Source organism: Pan troglodytes, chromosome 2 (assembly GCF_028858775.2).
Source record: "Pan troglodytes isolate AG18354 chromosome 2, NHGRI_mPanTro3-v2.0_pri, whole genome shotgun sequence".
NCBI classification, from domain to species: domain Eukaryota; kingdom Metazoa; phylum Chordata; class Mammalia; order Primates; family Hominidae; genus Pan; species Pan troglodytes.
In genome coordinates, this window is record NC_086015.1 from 11,338,410 (window position 1) to 11,356,215 (window position 17,806).

The following is a 17,806-nucleotide window of genomic DNA, read 5'->3' on the forward strand; positions in this document are numbered from 1 at the left end:
TTTTTTCTGTTGTTATAGGCCTTTCGCTTTTCTCCATATGTTCATATATAAGATTACCTGAGTTGCCTTATTTTTCCCGAATATTTCTTCCTGAAATTTTCATTATTCTGTTTTAATCTGGATCAGTTATTATCATTTGAAGAGTTTCTTCCTCTCACTCTCTCTTTGTTTTACCACTTCCTTTTTTCTGGACCCTAACTGAATTTTATTCTTGATTTATTTCCTCATTTTGCTGGAGCATGTCCTGTAGCTTCTTTTTTTTTTTTTTTTTTTTAAGAGTAAATTAAGGGAAAACTTTTTCATGTGTTTTACATCTAAAAAATGTTCTCATTCTGCCTCTACCCTTAATTAGTAGTTAGGGTGGTAATGTGCGGCTTCATATTTATTTTTATTAATTAATGCATCATACGTGGTAAAGAAGTGATTCACAACAAATAGCTGTTGTGACTAATGAGTTGCAGAACTCTTAACTTATAGGGAACTTAGGGTTCTAATTGTGGAAGGAAAAATCTAATAGAGCTACTGAACAAATATGCAAGTTCTATTTGTATTGAGATTCTTTGTGTGTTAAATGTTAAAATTTTAAAGTCTTTTTGTCAGAATATTGAAGCCATTGCTCCATCATCCATCATCCATCCTTTTTTTTTCTTTTCTTTTCTTTTTTGCCTCTTGAGAGGTTAATAATATCATTTCTTTTTTTGTTTTTTTCATGTCTTCTCATTTTCTCTTGAAGAGCTTTTAGAACATTCTCATTATTTACAGAGGTCTTATATTTCGTGACGTGCTTGATTTTCCTCCCATTATGCGGCTAAGTTTTAAACTTGAAAATTTGTATTTTCAATTTTTTGATTTTTTATTTATTAAAAATAATATTTAAAGATTTACTCTATTTTCTCTGTACGTTCTTTTTTCTCTAAATGTTAGCTGGATATAGGTCTTCTTGGGTTGATTATTGATAAGAGGAAAAAGAATCTTATTTTTTATTTATTTTCCAACTTTTTGTTGTTTTGCTTTCTAGAGAATTTTCTGCACTTTATATCTATGCTAATTTAATTTTCATTTCATATTTTTAATAAGAGCTGTTTCTTGTTATTTTTTCATATCTTGTTCTTGATTACAGATATGATCATTCCCATTTAAATGTGTTTATTATTTTGTTTTTTTTCCCATATATTATCTCTGCTCCACCTCACACATTTCCTTTTCCTTGTTAATTTTTCTATTTGGCAATGGAGATTTTCCTCAATAATGAGTGTCTTCTGGCAATTCACATATGAATAAGGCAGTAAAAAGCTCTGTGCCCACGGGCAGTGCATGACAACTGATGGGGTTCCCAGGGAATCAGATTGGCCATTCCATCAGAGGACTTCTTTATAACAATATCTAGAGTCTACTTTCTGATATGTATTAGATTTTTACAGAAAAATTATTTTCTACCTGGGGTGACAAACCCCTAGTTCCCAGCATTTTGTGAGCAGAAGTTTAAAATTCCTAGAGTGTCTTAACATTTCAATTTCTATTATACTGACTTTTAGTCATTCCCTCCCATCCCCATCTGCAGTTTTAACACCTCTTATCCACCTTTTACTATTTTGGTGTTTTTTTGTTACCATCTCTTATCCACCTTTTACTATTTTGGTGTTTACAATATCAGAACCTATTTCCTATGCTGCTGCTTTTTTTTTTTCTTTAGAAAACTGTCATTTCCTGCCTGGAAGAAAAAAAAGTAGAACTAGCCTTTGTCAGTTTATTCACAATCTTTGACCCAATCTTCCTGCATTTAGCCATGTAGCTCTGTGGTGCCTGATACTCCCAAGTCCCAAGAGACAGATAAACCACTTATCCTGTGGTCTTACCCACCAAAGGGGCTTCAGTTGTAGCTTTTTCTGATCAACCAATGCAGTTACATCTCATCAATCCCCTCTTCCAAAAATACTATTGTAATAACTTTTTCATTAATAACTAGTTCCCTTTTTTCTTTTATTTGCTCCCATTGTCCTGATTATGTATATATAATACTTTCAATCATACACAAGTTATAAATTTTTCATGTTACACATGGAGTTCTGTTTATTTTAATAAATAATTAACATCTTTAATTCATAATCATATTGCTTTTCAGAGATAATGGATACCATCAGCAGTAAAGGAGAGTGCTCATTTCTCCAGCCCCAAGCCAAAACTCTTAAAACAAAACAAACATTTTGGCCAATATATGAAATGAATTTGGTATCTTTGTCTAATTTGCACTTCCATCCTTTCTAACATATGTAAATATGTGTCTTTACCTTTATTGGACATTTGTATTTACCTTTTTATCTTTTAACAATTACTATTACTTGCTCTTGTTTCTCAAGATGCTTTATCTTTTTCATTATTGGTTTACAAAATATCTTTATATATTAGGGATATAAATTCTTTATCAAGTTTTTAGCAATTATTTACTTTTTGAGGAGGAATAGTGCCTTTCCTTTTGCTGACTTTCAATATACACGGATTCAGCTGACGTTCTTTATCATTAATATAACTTTCCATATTTCTTTCCACAGGCAGATCCTTGCAGCAGCCAAAAGAGCTGACCAAGTTGGCCATTTTCTTTGGGTGGGATCAGACAGCTGGGGATCCAAAATAAACCCACTGCACCAGCATGAAGATATCGCAGAAGGGGCCATCACCATTCAGCCCAAGCGAGCCACGGTGGAAGGTATGGGTTTCGTCAGCAGTAGGTTTGCTGAGAGAAGTTCTGGTGCCATGCTGAATGGCCAAGAATGTGACTTTTTAGGGGTTTGGCATTTTTACCAAACTCATGTGGGGTTGTTTCAAACTTATAGCCATGAAATGCAAATGAGGCCACACACCTGGTCTGTTCTTTTAGTTGAAATTCCTCTTTTGAGGAGATCATATTATTTTCATAATATCACGATTAGCAAAAACATTCTTTCTTTTTCGTTCATGCCATAGGAACTTTCTGAGAGGAGAGCATTATCGTTAATAAGTAAAGTATACACATCCAAGTGTGTATAAGTGAGCTACGTTTTCCAAGAGAATCCTTTCACTTTGTAACGCATCCATTATTTCCTTATTAGAAGAAGTACAAGAACCCTTTCCCCCCTTATCTCTCAAGGTCCCTTCCAGCTCAGGGAGGCTGTAATACAGCACACCACCTCTCTCAGGCACCAGCATCCCCTCACCTTCCTAGGTCCCTTTTGTTTTCACTTTCTCCTTTTCTTGCCTTTATAAACTTATGCCTCTTTCTTTGCCTTCCTTGCTACTGCAAAGATATTTTGAGAGGCAGAAGTAGGAAAGAGTGTCTGTTGCCACCCTGTAATCTGACAAAATTTGCCGATTATAAGTTATGTTATTCTTTAATTTGGAAAGAAAAGTTGTTTCTACAAGAAGACACTGTGTAAAGAAAAAGGAACTTCTCTGCTGATAGCCTGCTTTGTGTTCCTTTTCTAATGGGCCATGTCTCCAAAGATTCTCTAAAACATGCTTTGCGCATTAAAAAGAACTCTATCCTCTCACTCAAAAAGGGATCAAATATTTGCATTTTCTATTCTCTCTCCACTCAAATCTAATTAATTATTCTCCTCAGAAGGCTGCATGCTCTGTGTAGGCTTTTTAGACAAATCAGGTTGTGGTTCTGTCACTGTTTCCTTTCTGTTATCTGGAGGAGATAAAAATCCCATGAGTCACCCATGTTTTCACTGGGAGGCTTTGAATTAATTTCATTCCCCAGTACATATCCAGAAAAGATTGCCTATCTTACAACCCAGACCAATGCATTTGCAGATGGGTTGCAAGAATAAAGGACAATATTTTAACCTTCTCCATTCCTTGCACTGGAAAAACTGTGTATCTATTGTGTGCCTTGCTCAGTGCTAGGAGTCAGGAAAACAAAAGATGAGGACTCAAAATTCTCATCCTCAAAGCATACAGAGCTGAGTGCAGGTGTCAGAACAAGCAGAGACTACACGGGAAACATTGTAAGTACAGTATGGAGGGCACAAAGAGAGTTACCATGGCGGCTTTCCTAGGGTGGTGGTGATATGGTTGGGGAAGATATCGTTGGATGCGAGAAGTGACAACTGGGACGGAAGTTCCCTCGGAGATACAGGGAAATGAAGGAACAGGACACATTAGGGAAAATACAAATAATTCATTCTGCAGCACTGTCCTGCACTCCTGCCTTCTTAAAATCCTTCCAGTTCTTTGAGAATGTTCCTATTTACAAGACACTGGGGAGACCCTTTCCTCTTCTAGAGTACTAATCATTGCTACACTGTTTGGTTGATTGACTTCTATTTATTTTGGGGGTCTCATCTTAGATGTTAATTTTTCATGGGAGCCATCTTTGGCCATCTCACCCCAACCAAGTCTGGGTTAGAAACCCCTTCCATTCCTTCTATGGCATCCCACACATCTCCTACTGTTGGAACTACCTCTTTACTTGTCTCTGTCTAGAAATATCTCTATTATGCACCATCGTACCCCCAGCACATGGTTCTTTGCTGAAAGTTGTAGGTGCTCAAACACATTCTTAAGTGATTGTGTGTCTGGAGGGATGGAGGAATCGCAGATCATATAAGGACATGGCAGAAAATCAGTTTGAAAGTGGGCCAGAAGTTGCATTGCAAAGGGTCTTGAAAACTATACTAAGGAGTTTGTTACTTTATGCTGAAAATCTGAAGAGCATCTGCATGTGTGAGATGTGATTGTGGTGGCATTGGAAGGATTAGAAGTTCACTCAGGTGACTGTAAGGAGGGGTGAAGGGCAAGAGTTGGGTGAGATTCAAGGAAAAGGAAGAACTTTCAGGGCTTCAACTGAGGTCCTCTCTTCCTAGGCTGTAGATGCCATGTAGACACAATGCACATATTCCATGGCCATTAACCCCTGATGCCTGATATTTTAGGGAACTTACTGGGTTATCTCAAAGGTTTAATAAATTATTGAGGTAAAATACTATTTTCATGTAGATATAGAAATATACAAATTTACAAAATCAGACAAAGAACAGCATCATGAACTAGCAAAGTAAAAATTGAGATTCCAAAGAATGAAATTGGAGAGCACTGTTTTAAAAACAATGTTAGAATGTGATGGAATAGCAAGAGTTCATATGAAATTTTCTAATCTCACCCAGAGAAGAGTGAAGATTTTTTGCGGCCATGTACAAAAATGCTGTGGCTTCCATCTAGCCATATTGCCTAGGTGCATTTCTTACAAAGAACAATCAAGTTTTGTTCACTTTCGTAGCAGACAGAACATTAAGATAGCGTCTATGCATTTACAGTGTCACTTCTATGTAAGTTAAAAAAGAAGAAATGCATTCAGTTATGCCAAAGCTTCTGAACAAAACTATGAAATAATCTAAAATAAAACTATAAATGGAGCAGAGCCTATGTGGGCAAGTAAGTTTTCCTGTCCTTCCCTACAGTCATTTGCTTGTTTTCTTGTTTGTTTCCTTTTATCTTTTTCCTGTTTTGCAGATGTTTCATATTGAATTATGCTGGGCTAGAATATTTTTCAAATATTCATGATACTGCTCCATTCCTATATCTTTGTGTTGTATAATGCTATACCCTCAGATGGAAGGGAAAAGCCGATCAGTAATCTACCTTTTTTTCCCTTTAGATCCATATCATGACTATGTTCAGCAAACATCTGGATTTTTGGCCGGCATTTTTCTGAGTATGCATTCAAAATAAGCAGAAATTGTGTTAGGCCAAAATGCTGGCAGATTTATTGCCTCTTTGAAAGTGGCCTTTCTCTTCTATCTGTACTTATTCTCCATTTGTGGAAAAAGGGAACTTCAGTGTTTCTTAGCCAAGGGTGTCATTTCCCCCCTTTCGATTTAATGATGAAAGGAGCCAGTTTCCTGGAGGGGTGGCTATGGTCCCGCTGCCTGCCCAGTGTTTATGGGAAATCTGGGGAATGTCTCTAGAACTTGGCAGCACTCCTCCAGCTCCTCAGCCAAAACACTTCTGTAATTTTTAGTGTGTCTGCATTGACTGATGAGCCAAGGAATCCCTGGCATTTCCTCACTCATGTGTTGCCCCATTAACTAGACTCTTAATAATCCTCTGCAGCCTCCAAGGAATCTGCAGAGTACTAATGGCCTATGTTGCCTTCAACTCTTCATCCTGCAACGTGCTCTGCTTCTCTGAAAGGATGCTGTCCTAGGCATCCTCTAACTATGGCCAACAAAGGTCATGGACCAGCATAATTTCATCTCTTCCATACTCATTAACATTAGGAAGCTAGTATAATGAAGGGTAGATTTTCAAAACTAACTATAATGACTCTCACAATTGGTGATGATTTTCAAATGGGACTGTAGAACAGCTTGGTTCATGAGTTAAATCTGCAATGTGTGTAGGAATAGACAAAACATACTCTGGACCTAGCATTAAAGAGCTAGCTTTTTAAAAATAATAGTAATTTTTACTTATGATTGGAATGAATTCTTTATTTTTCCTAAAACTGGAAAGATCAAAGCTGTGAAGATCTGAACTAAAATATTTCTGGCTCCAATTTAGATATGCCCTACTTTAGCTTCTCTTGATTACCTGCAATGGTCTATCTGTGTCACAGGGTTTCTCTAGGTGAATGGGGAAAAAAATGAGAAAGAAAATATTGCCTTGAACCACAATGCTGCTTCTAAGCAATGCGTATGTCTTTTGGCCCTATCACCTTGTTTGATAAGAGCAATGAGATACTGCATGATAAACCTGTACTCCTGCTATTTGTGGCAGAGTGGGTTTCTGTCACTTGCAACCCAGACTACTTGAAAAAATATAGTTGAGCCCAAACTACTTGAAAATATGGTTGAAAGCTTCTTCAGGGCCTTTTGTTCCACTTTTTATGGTTTCTGAGTTATACCCTATCCAAGTGCCATTTAGCCTACATCATTGCCACTCTCTTTTTTCTCCCTTCCCTTATCCCTCTCGCATGAGATCTCTGCATTCTCTGAGCCCCATTATAAGTCTCATCTACCCTTCCATACTTTCCTCATCACATCAGCCTTGTTCCACATCTCATCCCCTCAGGTGTGCTGTGTCTATTCCACTTTGAAGCATCTGTCACATATAATTAGTTATTCTTTGTATATATCAAGGTTATTAAGTAGGATCAAAATGATATATATATCCTTTATGAGCAAGTTCTAGAGGTCAAGAATAAAATAGTAAAGAGAAAAATCTTTTTAAAAAAGATAGATTCAAATATACCTGGGAAATGTAGATGAACTATGCGGTCATTCTCCAGAAATCTAATTGAGAATTGAGAAGAGCTTTGAGAGACAACTTCTTCTACAGGAAGAATGATAAAATGAGCCAGATCCAGTAAATAAGTTTTCATTGTCAAAAGGAAAAGACAAACTTCCCTCTTCCAAGGCCAGCATCCACTGGACTCATAGGTGAAATCCCACAGTGAACAGGCAGGCAGACCATACATAAGAAAGGATCTCAGTCTGATAGGCTAAGCTACATAGTGGCAACAGATAGACTCTCAATGGACTAATGGAATGCGTGAATATTTCTCACCCATGTAAAGTCTTCTGTGGTTCTAGGAGACTTCCCAGGGCATTTATCCTCCCTGTATTGTTCCACAATCTGGGCCGTCTCAATCTTATGGCACTTGTGTTTCAATACTTTTTTTTTTTTTTTTTTTTTTTGGGGGGGGATGGAGTCTCGCTTTGTCACCCAAGCTGGAATGCAGTGGCGCAGTCTTGGCTTACTGCAACCTCCGCCTCCCGGGTTTAAGTGATTCTCCTGCCTCAGCCTCCCTGAGTAGCTGGGACTGCAGGCATGTGCTACCACACCCAGCTAATTTTTGTATTTTTAGTAGAGACAGGGTTTCACCATGTTGGCCAGGCTGTTCTCGAATTCCTGACCTCAAGTCATCCGCCAGCCTCAGCCTCCCAAAGTGTTAGGATTACAGGCATAAGCCACTGCACCCAGCCTCAACACATTCTTCTTTCACCACTGTACAGCTTTGGAAAGAGAGTGGTAGATTCACATACACTACTCACAAATGCTTTTACCTGTAAGAAATGTCCATGATTTCTCCTCCTCTATCATTAACCAATAACAAAGTCGTAGCAAATTTTCCTTTCAAGGAGCTTGTTTATGAAAATAAAGGAGAGCTGAATATTGACGAATCTAAGTCCTGTCTCCCTCAAGCTCTGTTTAACTGAAACCTTTGGTAGCATTTAGGACACTAGGAGCAGTGCTTTGGAACTTTTTAACAGAGGGCAATAAATGATGAGAGATGCCCTGTCCCTTACTTTGCCACAGATGTCTGAACAGCTCTGACACCACATGCGGTGTCTTGGCAGCAATGCAAAGGAGGGGCTTCCAGGGTCAGTAGAAAACATGCTACTTGGCAGTGTCTTGGCAGTGCTACTGTGGCCAGAGGATCCCAGAAGAGAGCAGTTCTTCAAAAGGAAGGGAGGCAATCAGTAAACTCATATGAGAGAAGTAGGTGGACACCCTTTGGGGACATACTGCAAGAGCCATGTGGGAAAGTGTCCCTGGGGCTTGGTAGGGTCGAGTGATATTATTCCATTTATTCCTGCAGACTGTAGCTTGGTGAAATTCCAGTTACCTCAAGGAGACTGTGGATTTGTCATTTGTGACTGATGTTCTTGACATTCTCTTGGCCTTTTTGATAAGCAGAAAACTTCTCCCAATATGTTGGTTTAAAATGCCAAATGCTGACTTACCCAACCTTCCCTGCAGTTAGAGGATGAACAAGTGACTTAATCCTGACCATTGGGATGCATGATGACATTATCTGAGGGAACTTCATAGAGATATTTCCCTCCCTTAGAAAAAAAGTCATGTTAATAGGGCAACTATATAACATTTTATCCAAACCAGAACACCTCAGAAGTAAAAGGGCCATAAACTGTGATTGTCCCAGCCAAACCAGGGTATGCAGTGACCATTCTCACATGGGAAACTCCTGCCTTCTCCTCCTTTTTTTTCTTTTTTTCTTTCCTTTTTTTTTTTTGTCTCACTCTGTCACCCAGGCTGGAATGCAGTGATGTGATCTCGGCTCACTGCAACCTCCATCTCCCGGGTTCAAACAATTCTTCTACCTCAGCCTCCCAAGTAGCTGGGATTACAGGTGCCTGCCACCACGCCCAACTAGTTTTTGTATTTTTAGTAGAGATGGGGTTTCACCATGTTGGTCAGGCTGGTCTCAAACTCCTGACCTCAGGCAATCCGCCCTCCTCAGCCCCGCAAAGTGCTGGGATTACAGGCGTGACCCACTGCGCCCAGCCTCTCCTCCTGTTTTTAATGTTATCATGTGAGGACAGGATACTTGGAGCTGCTATAGCCATCTTCAAAGAAAGGAAATATTAATACTGGAGGAAGGCAGAAAAGACAGATAGAAAAAGCAAAAAGCCTAGGCCCATGATGGCCTTACTTAAGCTGTCAAACCAATCCTGGAATTATCTACATCAGTATTTGTTGTTATGTTAGAAAAATTACTGTTATCTTTAAGCCCCTTTTAAGCTAGATATTTTGTTATATGCAACCTAAGGTATTCTTAATAAAGTACCTTTCTTATTCACCTCTGTATACCCAGCACTTGAATATTACCTGTAAATTAATGGACTCTTACAAAATATCTGTTGAATAAATGGGCTTTACAAAATGATGATTTTTTTAAAAATAAGGAGTATAAGTCATTACTGTAGAGTGAAAGTTCAGATAGCTTCAAGACAGATTGTTACCTTTGCTATTAATATATATCCCTATATTTATCACCACAGGAAATAATATTTTGGTAAATTTCTATTATAAGGTGAAGCTATTTCACATGCCTTTTTAATAGAAATTATGAACTTTGTGAAAATATCCATGCAAGAATTGTCCCTAAGGGAAAATATAAACTAATGGATGCTCTTACAATCATGAAGTCAGTACAGCTTGTGGTTCATGAGTGGCAGCAAAGTTGTAAAATGGAGAGAGGGAGAGAGAGAGAGAGAGATTTAAAATTTTCAACAAATACCCTTTGTGTTGAAATTAGAAATGTATAAATATTGATATCCTGAATTTTAATTCTAAAGAAAAAAGCAGAACGCCAGTGTCTTGATAAAACATTTCTCAGGTCTAGGAAATTAGACATCAATTATATTATTGGAGGGTTTCATTGAATAAGCACATCTGACACTGGGTAGATTTTTCCTTTAAAATCATTTAATACCTCGCAGCTTAAAATCTTGAATTTCATGTGACCCTTGCCCAATTGAGAACTGATTATATGTATAATGTGTGCTCAGGATTATAAAATGATTCGTCTGATTATGTCAGCAGCAGCTTTCTCCCTAAGTTATCGTATCCACATTGTAATATTCCATCCCTCGTCTCTCTCCCTCCCCCCTAAAAATTGATTTCACTGTCATCCCATCATCATTAGCATCTCTATATATTGCAAAGTTATAAGTAATGGGCTGTTGGAGATGGAAGATAACATTCATCCAGTTTTCAAGTGTTAACTGTCTACTGTTTGTCAGACACTGACTATGGCCAATTGCTGGTGACCACAAAACGGAGATCTTTGCTAACTTATGAATTTACACTCTAGCAGAAGTAGACAGATGATAATCAATAGGCACAATAAATAAGTAAATTATATACAATAATAGGGGTGGTAAAAGCTGTAATTTCTACTCTTTATTGATACTTTTTATTTTGGTCGTGTCTTTTTTTCCTATTTTCCGTTAGTTCTTTGTCCATGGTTTCCTGCAGCTCTTTGAGATATTTAAGATAATTGATTTAAATTCTTTGTTTAGTAAGTCCAATGTCTGGGCTTCTTAATGGACAGTTTCCGTCCATTTTTCCTCCCTTTGAATGAGCCATATCTTCCTATTTATTTGTATTTTTAAAAATTTCTGTTGTCAAATCCTTGGCATTGGAATCTTATGATGTAGTAGCTCTAGAAATAGGATTTTCCACTTTCCCCTTAGTATAATGTTCTTGACTGTTGAAGGCTACAATCAAGTTGGTTTAGTGACTTTTCCATACTATTTCTGCAAAGATTGTATTCTTTGTCATGTGTGATTACTGAAATCTGTTTTTTTTTTAACCTTATATTCAGCCAGTGTCTTGTCAGAGATTTCTCTAAATGTCAGGACTATTAGAAAGAAAACAAAACAACAACAACAACAAAACAAAACGAAAAAACACTCCCAGTCTTTGCCGATTGGTCCTGTGCTGGGACATTCTGTCAACCCTTAGTTAGGCCCCTCATAACTGTGCCTTATCTTTCACTTCCTGCTTGCACTGACCTAGGTCAGTCACCAGTGAAAGCTTAAGGTCTTCTCAGGTCTTTTCTGAGCGTACACCCTGCCCTGGACATGCACGTGGGTTTCCAAATTCTCTATTTTACGTAGGTGCTTTTCAATGCCCTCGTTTTTCAAAAGAACTCTCTCCAGCTTTTTCTCCTGGGCTTAATGCTGTATATTGCACGCCTCAACTTTAATCCTTTGCCCCAGGTGGCTGTGGGTTTTTCATTCACCTCACAGTGTTTTCTAGCAATGCCTCCCTATTCTCCACCCTGAGAAGTTCTGAGTTAGGTGAAAAAGAAACAAATAAACTTTGTCCATCCTTCAGGTAGCCCCCAGACAAATTAGAACAGACACATACGATAATTTGTGAATAAATTCGTCTTTATTCCCTCTGGAACCCTATATGAGGATCCCACAATAGGCACATTGACCTCTGTTCTCAGGGCCACTGCTAAGCCTGGTAAGAGGTGGGACAAAGACAAGTAAAAATGTCACAAAGCTTTCCCATCCTATTTGTCTTTTTCTTGATTTAATGTTCACTTGGTTGCTGTAAACCTTTGACTTTTCAGCATTCTGACAAAATTGGTTTTGACAGTTTCTACTTGCTTTTCAATATTTCTGTGGAGGGACAGGAGCTTGGAGCTGCCTACTCTGCCGTTTTGCTAACATCACACCTGACAAGTGCTATAAAGTAAGAAAAAATAGAGCAGGAAAAGGGAAATCATCAGTGGTCAGGGGTGTTGCAATTTTAAATGGAGTGGTCAAGATACTCTCATCAAGATGTCTTTTGATAAGTGATTTGAATAAATAAAGGAATTATCCAAGTATCTATCAGGGAAAGAGTGTACTGGGCATAGAAAACACTGCCAGGGTCCTAATGAAGGAGCACACTGGGCATGGGTGAGAAACAGCACAGAAACTGATGAGCCGGAGCACAGTGAGGAAGAGGGAGATGAAGTCAGAATATAACAGGAGGATCAGATCTCATGGGACCATGCAGGTGATTGTATGGACTTTGCTATTGATTACGAGTAAAGTAAGAGAACATTGTAGGGTTTGAGCACAGGAATAACCTGATCTGTCTTATGTACTTAAAGGATCATATTGGCTATTAGGCTGAATATAGAATATAGGGTAAGAAGGATAATATCTAGGAGACTGGTAATGAGGTTATTCCCCCCAAAACAAAGAAACAACAACAACCACAACAAAAAACAAATGAGAGATGACAGTTGGGTGAATCAGGGTGGTAATGCTGAAGATAATGAGATATGTCTGGATTTAAAATATATTTTGAAGCTAAAGTCAATAGGGATTTTAGAACAGGAAAACATATATAAGAATGGCTGCAAGGTTTTTTACTTGCATAACTAGAGAGATGGAATTATGATCAGCTGAGATGGAGAATACTATCATTAGAGCAGGTTTTAAGGGAACAAACAGCAATGCCAATTCTGGAGGTGTTAAGTTTGAGATACTTATTAGACATCCAAGTATCTATCCAAGTATCTCAATATCTGAAGGTAGGCAATTAAGTAAGCAACCGGATACGTAAGCCTGGAGTTTATGGGAGACATCTGGAAACAAAATTCAATTTTGTGCAGCCATCGAAATATAGATGGTATTTTAAGTAATACAGAAAATAGGGGACCAAAGGACACTTGCTAGAATATTCTGTCGTCACGAGGATAAGAAAAGAGAAGCCAGACTGGCCAGTGAGGAAGAACAAAAATAATATGAGTATAATTTATTGGAAACCAGGTAATGTAACTGTTTTTAGGGTGGAGCGATTTCATCAGCTTCATCAATGTACTGCTGCGACGTTAGGCAGAAGTACTGAGAATTGACCATTCAATTTGACAATGTCTCTACATCATTGGTGATTTTTTACATAGACTTATTGCGTCTGAGCGATTGGAAAAAGTCTGGTGAAGTGAATATAAAAACGAATGGGGTGATGTGTCTATAGTGAATACCATCCCCTAGAATTCCCACCAACCTCTTCCCAATTTTTATATGAGCATACCACAGACCTTAAGGAAGGAGAACTATAGTCATATAGAACTTTTGAGTATCTTCGAAGAATAGGCCATTGTAAGTGACAAAAAGTCATAATTATGTAGAATAAATAATAATACTGTCCTCTAGAATACCAAGTTAATTTTGCATATGAGGTCATGTTGAGACATACAGATTGAGCAATAACTTAAGAGAAACTTAAATGAGGCAGGTATTTCGCTATCTTAACAGCATGATTCAATTTACTTCTAGTTCTATAATCGCCACCAATTACTCTGTATTGCTAAGCACAGAGAAAACAGATTGGTTCTGGAGTTAACCCACATCAGTTACAGTGTTGGTTATGACAAAAAATAGCTGGGGTGCTAAGTAGGCATGGATAGATGTTTTTGTTAGTATATTCTAGTGCTTTCATATAGAAAATGAGTGGACAGGATTAAGAGGTTATTGAGAATGTTTTTTAGCCCTAGAATTCTCTGATTTTCTACAACAAAAAAAAAACTGTGCAAGGTAGACAAAAAGAACTTGAAAGACTGCTGTCAAGAAGAAGAGGTGAGGGAATAAAGAGAAGGAATTACAGACTTCTTGAAGTTATTGGTACAAAAGTTAAAATGATTAAACAACAAATTTAAGATCTTGAAATACCTCTCTTGATTTTATTCATGTAGAGGATAAACAACAATGAATGGCATTATTAGAGGAGAGTTTGAAGAAGAACAAGAAAGGGAGCCAAGTAAAGGTGAAGTCTAAAATCTGAAACTGAAAAAAATAAATCTACAAACTGAGTAAGAAAAAGGGGAAAAAAAAATCACAGGCGTTTTAACATTTTGAAACGTCCTATCTTTTGAATCAACTGCTGCCAAAACAAATTGTTCTGAAACTTGTCCAAGATCTAACTTTTTTCCTTTTTCAGGACATCAGCAATTTATTTGTTTTTTTATCACAAGGACAAGAAAACAGTTTTTATCTGTTTTTACCATTTAGGAAAGCAGGAACTTGGTCCATCACTGGGGAGAAGGAATTAAAGACTGGGGCTAAGACTTCTCTTCCTTGCAAGCAGTAGATCATGCCAGGAGCTCACAAACTCACCTATGGGCTGTGAAGAACTGTACCTAGTGCAGTAAGAAAGTATTATTAGTTTGGATTGAGTGAAAACAATAAGAAAGAAGTGCTTGAAACTATTAAATACAGGGCTTAATATGAAAGCAAATCAGTAGAGGGAATTGAAAGGGCCATAAAGTTAGCCAAATGGATGGCTGGAAGAAAAGTCATTTATAAATTTGGGAGGTTGAAGGGGTTTTTTAAATGTTCTTTAACAAAAATCAGATGCTGGTTAATCTCTTTTCATTTGGAAAAGGGAAGAAAAAAGCCTCTAAATAAGATGGGCATTTTTTAGGCTCAGTATATTCCTGATATTAGGTGTGTGCTGTAGGTTAATTGAAATTTTAAAGTTAAAATGACCTTCTTCTAACTTTAAGTAGAAACTGTTTTTTCCTTAGTCAGTTGTAAAAGGGGGATGTTTTACATACTGTTTCCAAGACTAAATTTACTGTACTATTTGTAATTTGTCTGAGAAAATTACTTCCTTAACCTCTTAATACTCCATCCTCTTTAATATTGCAAAAAGAACTGACTGCTTTTTTCTTTGAATTCACATTTCAGACAAAAATGCCAATTTGTCGTTTGGATTTTAGGAGGTTTTGGCAAGAGACATAGAGTGGTCCAACTTGTGAGTTTGTGAGGTTGTTTCATTGAACTTGCCTTCAACAAACTTTAATTGAGTTCAACCTAGAAATACCAGTAGGTCCTAGCAAAAAAGATATAAGATACTGTGCCTGTTTTAAAGGAACCCATGATTAATTTGGGGAATCAGACAAAAAACATCAGACCATTATAATGTCAGAGGATGGATCGTGATAATAGAGATAAGCTTAGGGGGTTGTGTGTACACCAGTAGGTAGAGGGTGCATTAGCTGAAAAAAGTAGGCAACATCAGAGTGAGGCCTTAAAGAACACATAGTAGTTGAACTAAGAAATAAGGGTGGAAGGGTTCATTTAAGGGGGACAGAATTTACAAAGAGCCAAAAGTATCTAACAGTGTGTTAACATGTTTGTTAGGACAAGCTGGAGAAAATGAAAGACTTGTGATGGATATGTGATGGAGATTTTGGCAGGAACTACATCATGGTCTGTATTCATGCCTTCTTGAGACCTGTAGCCTTTGGAATATGGGTTCTAGCATCTGAAATCAACCTAGAGCTGAAACCGGTCTTTCTGAGATTTCTAGTGGAGTAGAGAATTTATCTTAGAATGCCTAGAAACCAGAATGTCTACAGTATGGCAAAAGAGTCTAGGACTGATTTACTATTTGAATATATCTACTTAGGTTCAGCCTGCCTGATACCATTAGTAAACTTTACACAAAAGCCAACAGGTTCCTTAATTTATTAGGGCTAAAGAAAAAAACTGACAAAAGATACTGTTTGTTTTTCTCAACTGTTCTTTAGACATATTTCTTGATTTAAAGACACTTATTTTTGTATCTTGTTGCCTTTGATTATTATTGTTAAACTTTTTCTTGGAGTATAATTAGCATAGACTAAGATATGCAAGTCTTAAATGTACCACTCAATGGCATTTTATATATGTATTCACCAAGGTAACCACTACACAAATCAAGACATAAAATATTTCTATCACACCAGATAGATTCTCAGGGTTCCGTTTCCTGTCACTAATTCTACCATCCTCATAGAGGTTACTGTTGACTTATCTTTCACTTTATATAAATATAATTATTTATTTATCATACAGTAAATACATTTTTTTCTATTCTTGCACTTCAAAGAATTATGTATGCATGGAAATGTACAGTACCTGTGTTTGTGTGTGTGTTTTTATGTATCTATGTGCATAGTAGGGGAGTAAAGATTTTTTTCTCATCTATTGCTAGACTCATGGCTGAGACGCCTATAACAAAAGACAAATTAAAAAGAGAAAAGCATACAAATCCATTTAATACAAGTTTTATGTGACACACAAGCCTTTAGCAATGAAAACCAAAAGAAAAAGGGAAACCTGTATATTTTATGCTAAGTATGATGAAGAACTGGACAGCTGTGGAGAAGTATGATTGGACAAAGGGGGTATGATCTAATGGTAATAAACTGGGAAAACATAGCTAGGTCTGTTGGTTCAGACTCTTCTCTCTATCCCTGTCTTTGGAGATAAGGGCAGTTGTGTCCTCCAGATATAGAGAGGATCCTTCTTGAGTGAGAGTTGTATAACATGCTTCAGAGAAGAAGAACAGGAAAAGGCCAGAGAGTAACCTTCCTGCTTCTTCTGTTTCCTCAAATGACAAGGTACCATATCTTGGGGTAGCATATCCTGAACATCATCAGTGGGTGATCAGTGTGTGTGTGTGTGTGCAACTTCTTTCACCCAACATAATGTTTTGGAAATGGATCCTTACTGTTGCATATAATAGTAGTTCTTTTTATTGCTGTGTAATATTCCATTGTGCAAATATACCGTGATGTATTTATCCATTGATACATCATAAACATTTGTTTTATGAGGGCTCTGTAGATGTAATTTCTGATACTTTCTATTTTAAAGTGAAAGATTGTATTAAGACACAAATATTCCTATCTTTTTGAAGAAGAGGTCTTACTGGGTAAATTCACATTTTTGCACATTTTTTTTCAGCTAATGTACCATTTTGACAAAGTATCCTAGTGCTTTTTTCCATCTTCTTTAGGCCTCACTGCTATTGAGTCCCCTAGATGAGCTTTCGATACAGACATACAGTAAGGTCACAAAGAAAAATAATATATATGGATAAAAGGCAGTGGAAAAGTTAGATAATGCAGAAAGATATAGCTATATAATGCAGCCAGTGTTAGAAATGAATTATTTTTGTTCTGACTTGTCACACAAATATACAGTTCATAAGGTTCTGATACTAATAATGATACTAGCAAGTTTTAAATTTAGATAAGAATCCTATTTGTACTTCTAACTGTAAACTTAAATGCCTTATGACCTATGTGTGGACATGGCATTATATGTAAGCAGAGTTCAATTATTTGATGAAATCAATGAATACAGAAACTAACCTCTGACCAGTCCCAAAAAGTAGTGTAATTAATCATGTAAATTTCCTCCTAAGGAAATAGGTAGTTTTTTTTAGCTGTTTCTGATCTCTCTGCTGTGTGTTTTTTCCCTGTTCTTATACAACAAACCACAGTGGAACAAAATTTATCTTTTTCTATTTTAGTTCATAGTTTAACCCTCTTGGGTTTGTGGCAGTTTTATGTTTTTTTTTTTTTCTCCTAGTCAAATACCAGTTTTCCTAAAGTCAATCACTCTGACACTGACATTTGGAGCACTAATTTATTCTAACCTCAGGGAATTTGCTTTTTAGGAATAAATTGAGCGTTAAAAATTTCTGTCTGATGTTTTAAAAAAAGTTTTACAGAATT

At 37.1% G+C, this 17,806-nt stretch overlaps 1 protein-coding gene across 6 annotated transcripts in view; it reads left to right on the forward strand.

The window, feature by feature from the left end:
- Window positions 1-17,806, forward strand: part of GRM7 (glutamate metabotropic receptor 7) — an 882,926-nt gene that overhangs the window by 445,551 nt on the left and 419,569 nt on the right. For 5 of the 6 annotated variants that reach the window (XM_003309593.5, XM_516252.7, XM_063806587.1 and 2 more), the window contains exon 4: window positions 2,550-2,704. The exons of the other annotated variant lie outside the window; for it this stretch is intronic. In XM_003309593.5, the coding sequence (XP_003309641.1) occupies window positions 2,550-2,704 (155 nt within the window). The remainder of the gene's footprint in view (window positions 1-2,549; window positions 2,705-17,806) is intronic. 6 annotated transcript variants of the gene reach the window in all.